At 37.4% G+C, this 6,404-nt stretch overlaps 3 protein-coding genes across 6 annotated transcripts; 2 read left to right on the forward strand and 1 right to left on the reverse strand.

Annotated features, from left to right (window-relative positions):
* Positions 3–2,356, reverse strand: LOC104790969 (phosphatidate cytidylyltransferase, mitochondrial-like). Of its 3 annotated transcripts, XM_019246728.1 has the most exons (11): positions 2,008–2,356; positions 1,732–1,884; positions 1,573–1,629; positions 1,412–1,474; positions 1,252–1,320; positions 1,021–1,113; positions 840–944; positions 680–757; positions 465–593; positions 270–375; positions 3–193 (listed from the first exon to the last, which is right to left on the reverse strand). In XM_019246728.1, exons 2-11 carry the CDS (start codon positions 1,837–1,839, stop codon positions 3–5), a joined length of 999 nt encoding a protein of 332 aa, XP_019102273.1. In that variant the 5' UTR covers positions 1,840–1,884; positions 2,008–2,356. The 3 variants fall into 3 exon arrangements, with proteins under 3 accessions (XP_019102273.1, XP_019102274.1, XP_019102275.1); XM_019246729.1 differs by lacking the exons at positions 1,732–1,884; positions 2,008–2,356 and having other exon boundaries at positions 1,412–1,455; XM_019246730.1 differs by lacking the exons at positions 1,573–1,629; positions 1,732–1,884; positions 2,008–2,356 and having other exon boundaries at positions 1,021–1,123; positions 1,412–1,434.
* On the forward strand, positions 2,993–4,883 carry LOC104790968 (transcription factor bHLH47). Of its 2 annotated transcripts, none has more exons than XM_019246731.1 (5): positions 2,993–3,172; positions 3,516–3,620; positions 3,716–3,837; positions 3,957–4,084; positions 4,195–4,883. In XM_019246731.1, exons 2-5 carry the CDS (start codon positions 3,559–3,561, stop codon positions 4,648–4,650), a joined length of 768 nt encoding a protein of 255 aa, XP_019102276.1. In that variant the 5' UTR covers positions 2,993–3,172; positions 3,516–3,558; the 3' UTR covers positions 4,651–4,883. The 2 variants fall into 2 exon arrangements, with proteins under 2 accessions (XP_019102276.1, XP_010515069.1); XM_010516767.2 differs by having other exon boundaries at positions 2,994–3,172; positions 3,734–3,837.
* LOC104790970 lies at positions 5,078–6,069 on the forward strand. The gene is made up of 4 exons (XM_010516770.1): positions 5,078–5,320; positions 5,411–5,471; positions 5,561–5,657; positions 5,775–6,069. The coding sequence occupies exons 1-4, from the start codon at positions 5,147–5,149 to the stop codon at positions 5,851–5,853; spliced, it is 411 nt and encodes a 136-aa protein (XP_010515072.1). The 5' UTR covers positions 5,078–5,146; the 3' UTR covers positions 5,854–6,069.

A 6,404-nucleotide genomic window follows, 5' to 3' on the forward strand; every position in this document is an offset into this window, starting at 1 on the left:
AGTCACGCCCGAGAGTTCCAAGCTTTACGCATCTTTTGGGAAAGATACATGGTTGCATTAATAGCTCCAGCAGCCAAGAAACCAGACACAGCTTGTCTTGCGCTTGAAACCATTACCCGTCGCCTCATTACTTTCTCCATACATTTCGCAGCTTCTTCTCTTGAACCTATACAAACTTCTCCCGTAACTCTACCTATACGTATCACGTATCATTTCTCCATTTCCTTGTATAGGATATATATGACTAGAGAGAAGATCGGAGGTGATACCTGTTTCACTCACTATTTTCTTCACCTCGAGCGACTTCCCCATTTGACTTCTCACTGATGCAGGGAGAGAAGAGACTAGCGAACGTGTTGCTGAAAGGCTAGAATCCTGCTCACAAGTTGAGAAGGATCAGTATAAGAGCAATCTCAAGATTTGAGTTATATCCATGGTGATGGAGCGCTATAAACACAGTACACCTGAACTAATTTAGTGTGACTAGCTTCAGCCGATGAGGATCTCAATACGTTTTTGGTCTCACACTCCTCAAGAAAAGGCTTATACATTGACTGGAAAAGATTAAATTGTCCCTTCACAATCTTGTTCACCTAGAAGGCAAGGGATTGAACTAATGTATCAGATATCTAGCCACCTGAAAACAATTATACCAATCTGATGTAATCAAAGAACTCACCTTCTTAGTGTCTTCTGCAAAAAACATACGCAAGTCTCCCATGTAGGAAAGGCTGCATATTTTGGCGTAGAGATCTTCCTGTGTATGAGTTCAGTGAGTTATAGTGTACAGTGAGTCTAAGGAAACTTCAAAATTCCTGAGCACTGAACAGAAAACAAACCTCGGTGAATTTTGGTGGCAAGAGAAGAAGAGCAGCAGATATTGCAGCTCTCTTATTAACAGAATTCACATCTTCTATGTCCAGATTATCAACAAGCAAATGAACCTGCAACCAAAGACACTTCCCTTCTAACATCTCATGATTTACAGTTATTAGTAAGAACAACAAGCAACGGACATACCGGTTTTTGTAAACGGCCACTTAAGTAGAACCTATTCCAGTCCAGTATGTCCTGTACTAGGTCGTGCATCCGAACAACCCCATACTTGAGTTTCTGCAAAGAGCTTCACAAAGAAATAAATCATGCGAGAAAAAAATGGCTTAAGCTTACATACAAATACAAGCTTCGATTAAGGAAACTAGGTTGTTCATTATGTTTTAAACAACACTAGAGTTTGAAGGAAGTTCTTACCCTGTCGTTCCAATTGACAAATGGATTGAAGTGAACTCCAACTCCTATTTTATCAGCAACGTTTGTAATCTAGACATTAAGAAGAAAAAAACAGTGTGTTCAGTGTTTGATAAAGCCGTCTAAGCAATGCAAGAGTAAGTAACATCAAAGAGAAATATACCAGCCTAGCTCCACCAAGGTGAACCATCCATGAAGCATAATGATCTGAATTCATTTTTAGATTCTTGGTCACACAATTAAAAAAAAGAAATACCAATTAGGATCTGTGGGCTTATAAATAGCTCCAAACCTAACAAATTATAATCAAAAGATACAACTCACCTCAGAGTGCCATTTCATAGGATCAGAGACTCCAAGAATATAGTCCACCATCTTAGACTGTAACAGCAAAAGATCGCATTTTTTTCAAATACCCAATTAGCAAACTGATTCAGAATCAGGAATTGCTAATCACAAAGCGTTCCAGGATAAGAAAAAGACCTTATCTTGGTTATTTGGGTGCAATGTCGAACCATAGACACAACCGAAATCCACAGGTGGAAGAATATTTAAAAAGCTAGAAAGCTCATCTCTTTGAGTCGTTTCCATTCCGAAAAATTAACCCTTTTCCAGAACTAAACCGGGCAGAGAGACCTATTCAAGTGAAGAAACGGGATTATAAAAGTTTCTCTGTTAGAACGATCAATTAGATTTTCGAGTGATCTAGGTAAAGTTTCTACAATTAGATTCCACTGTGCGTTTGAGATGGACACAAACCTTGGGAGAAGAGAGAAGCCGAAAATGTTATTGATTCAAAGAGTGAAGGCGGCGTAGAAGAACAAACGCCGTGAAGCTTTCTTTTTTGGGTTGGGCCAAAAGATTGGTTTCTAACCCGGACCCGGTAAACCCACGACCCGTTCTAAAATCTTGGTTCTAACGAACCGGATAAACCCGGATCTCCGGGTTGTGGATTTTGTATCTGAACCGTCCGGTTTATTAAATCAGAACGAACGTTCAATACTGTACAGTTGTACACATTACAAGAGTTTGTGGGAAGCACACGCCAGCAGCCCCGGACGACAGACGTCACCAACCCTCGACGAACCGTTTCCATGCCTTTAATTATCCATCAACGTTGACCTCACCACACGGCCCCCCCTTCGTTTATAAAAAAAAAGTCAATAAAAACACCCAAAATGTTTGGTTTTATAAAAAAAAATAAAAAATTAAAGCGTGCACAACCATTTCTCCTAATTTTTTTTATTGTGTAATCTAGATACTATTTATAACCCAATCACAAAAAAATATATTTTAGAATAACTAATCATGTACCACTGCGGTCCACATGTATCAAGTTTTAATTTAATAAAAAACTATAATACGATTCGTTATCTAGAATTCTAGATACTGTTTTGTTATTAAAAATCATAAAAACGATACAAAAAATTCTTTTTTTATCAATTTTATTTTAGGAATCACATTTTGTATTCTTAGAAAATTTGATTAATGAAATGAATAAAGTTTGTTTTGAAAAAAAAAAAAAAAAGAAGAAGGGGATTTGTAAAAAATTGCCTTTTCCCAATAATAGTAGTATATAACCTTTACCTGAAAAAAACGCATTCCACTTGAGAATGAAGATACGATGACGTGTCGATGCAACAAGAGCTGCTTAGTGGCACGCAACGTAATAGATAAGGACAAAACAGCAAAAGAGAAAGGCACATGTCGGACTCACGTGTCCACTTAAAACGCACCACTTCTTCTGTGCTCTCCACGCGCCTCTTTCTTTCCCCACACGCCCCCCTCCTCCCTTGTTCAATTTCTCAGATTCTTCTCTCGTCGTCAATAAGCTTTTCTTATTTCTTCTTCTTCTCTAACTCCTTCTCAAATCCTCTACAATAATAATTCCCGACGAGCTTCTTCACCGGAGAAAGATAGAAAGGTACTTTTTTTGTTTTCCTTCTTTTTCTGAGTCTTTTTGTATGTTCGATTTGAGCTGTGAGGAGAACTTATTGGCCGTCATATTTATTTTGATAATTCTTCACTGTTTTTGATTTGACATGATGGTTGATTTAAAGTTTTGAGAATCTAAAAGCACTTCTTGAGTTTTGAGGAATCAAAAACCACACCAAAGTTTTTTTTTTTTTTTTTTTGGTTGCTCTTATGTTTCTATGTTCGTTGGTGGGTTTGTGTGACATTAGGGGTTGATTGATTGATTGATTATAAAAAGATGAATGAAGGATTTTTCAGATTCATTTTAATCATCTTTTATCTCTCATTTTCAGGTGACTTGACAGAGAATCTTACGTCTCTTACAATTGGTTAAGGATGGTATCGAAATCTCCTTCTACATTGTCTGATGAAGCAAATGCTCCTACTGCTGATGAAAGGTGTGTGAATCATCTTTCAAGAAAAGGATTCTCGTATTTAGATTTATGGAACCCTTTTTATATTTTGATTTATGGTGGTGATTGATTGTGTTTAGTGTGTATATACAAAACAGGTGTAAAAAAGGTCAAGTACCCAAAAGGATTAACAAGGCTGTTCGTGAGAGGCTTAAGCGTGAGCATTTGAATGAGCTTTTCATCGAATTAGCCGATACCCTTGGTAAAAATTTCACATCTTTCAATCAAACAATTGCTTGAGTGTTAGGCTTTTTAATTTAATATAAATGTTAGTGAATGTGATTTGTGATTTCTAACTGGTAACATTTTCTCTTGTCTCAGAACTGAATCAACAGAACAGTGGGAAAGCTTCCATACTATGTGAAGCTACTAGATTCCTGAAGGACGTCTTTGGTCAAATTGAGTCTCTTAGAAAGGAGCACGCTTCTCTCCTCTCTGAATCTAGCTATGTAAGCCACTTTCTGTATATATGCTCATTGCTTTGTGTTTCTATATGAAATCTTTGTTTAGATGTTTGTCTCAATCTGTCTTGTTGATTGAAACTGGTGTTGTTGTGTAGGTAACCACAGAGAAGAATGAGCTGAAGGAAGAAACTTCAGTGCTCGAGACCGAGATCTCGAAACTACAGAGCGAGATAGAAGCAAAAGCGAATCAGTTGAAACCCGACTTGAACACCTCTCATGCACCCGCGTACCACCATCATCTTTATCAACAACAACAACAACCACATCCTGAACTTGCATCTCAGTTTCCAGGACTTCCCATTTTCCAAGGACCTGGTTTTCAACAATCTGCTGCAACTCTTCATCCTCCTGCAACAGTTCTTGTCCTTCCCATCCAACCTGATCACCAGACACAAGATATTTCAGACATGACAGGGCATGTGCAGACACAAACGCATATAATTTATAATAATACCTCAAACGTTGTGAGTAAGCCGTGTCCAAGGTATGCTAGTGCAGCTGACTCATGGTCTTCTCGACTACTTGGAGAGCGGCTGAAAACCAATGAATGAAGTCTTGGGTGGCTACACAAGAAGTAGCAACACGAGGGTTAACACAGGAAACAGAGACAGGGCAACTTGTGCAAAAGGACCCTGGTTTTTGTAATTTTTTTTTAACATCGTCTAATGTCCTTGTGGGTTTGGCCTTGGCCATTTCTTGTTGGTTTGTTCATAGGATAAGGAAGCTATGGCCTTTATGGGTCGTTTGAGAAAGGAAATAAGTATATTAGCTCTAACCTTTGTCATTTACTCTTCTCATAAGATAATACTAAAACAACAAATGAAACAACAGCAACAACAACAACAACAACAACAAAAGAACAAAGCTTATATATATATATATAAAAAAACAAATGAAATGTGAAATTGGGTTTTGGTCTAAAGAAAACCGGTTAAGTGGTTCTGGTTTTGGAATGGTTAAAGAAAAGGATTTGGTAAACAGAAGTGAGAGAGAGCCATCATCTTATCTGCTATCGAGTGGGTAAGAAGAATCAGAAAAGAGAAAAAAATGGCGAATTCACTATGCTTCTTCACGTCTCCTCCTACCTATTGCTTCCAATCTCCCAGCAAAAACTCTAAGCCTACTCACTTCTTCTCAACTAATGATAACACCTCGTCCTTGGTCCAGAAGAAGAGTGAGCTGCTTCAGACTTCCACCAAACCCCAAAGCTTTGAGATTAAGGTTAAGATATTTTTTTTTCCCAAACTCTGTTTCCTCTTTAACAAAGTTTGTGTCGTTGGTTAAAAAATCTAATCTTTTGGTGATAAATAGGCCACAAACAGTAGTGGCACTAAAACAAACAGCATAGTTTGTTCAAATTGTGAAGGCAATGGTAAGTTCTTACCCGGTTTATAATCCTCTTAGTTTGTTTATACTTCTGAATTGGTTAGTAATAAGATTTTGTGTAAATGTTTTCAAAAGGTTGTGTGGCATGTTCTCAATGCAAAGGAGGTGGTGTGAATTTGATTGATCATTTCAATGGACAGTTTAAAGCTGGTGCACTCTGTTGGCTTTGCAGGTTTGCAAAATCTTATCTCCTTTCTTTCTTCTTCCTTCTCCACAACACACACACACACACACAAAAAAAAAAGCTCATTACTTAAATATATTTTTTTGGTAATTATCTTGTGGGCAGAGGTAAAAAGGAGGTGTTGTGTGGGGAATGCAATGGAGCTGGTTTCCTTGGTGGGTTCTTGAGCACCTTCGATGAGTAGTAGAAAAGCTTCAACACTCTTTATAAAACCTTAGAAGAAGTAAAATCTTTCTCTATGTCAATGCTCTTCTAAACAACCATGTATTACTTATTTTGTTATTGCACACCAAACTCTTATTGTATTGTTGTTTTTTTTTTTCAGAATTTTTCTTCTACAAAAGATTTAATGTTGTTAAGTTTATTCTATAGCACCTCTATGGAAGTCATGTTGATGATATAGCCACCTATATGATTTTAGATAGAAAAGTTGAAATGGTTTGGACTTTCGAGAAGAATTGATATAAAGTTTTGTTCTATTTACATTGAAATATAATGTTTTTATATCATTCTAATATAAGTTTTGATTAAACTGAAAAGAAAACATTGCACCTGAAAAAAAAAGGAATGGAAACAACTGTAAATAACAGATAAACGCATCTGAGACCAACAATAATAAAAAAGGACCTTTTTCTCTTACCAGTTCCTGTTGTTGTCGTCGTCGTCGCTGGGTCATAATCACGTTCTTGTGTTTTCTCTTTTCCTCTCGCTCCCCCCCCCCCCCCCCCCCCCCCC

This window comes from Camelina sativa, chromosome 6 (assembly GCF_000633955.1).
Source record: "Camelina sativa cultivar DH55 chromosome 6, Cs, whole genome shotgun sequence".
In the NCBI taxonomy this organism is placed as follows: Eukaryota; Viridiplantae; Streptophyta; class Magnoliopsida; order Brassicales; family Brassicaceae; genus Camelina; species Camelina sativa.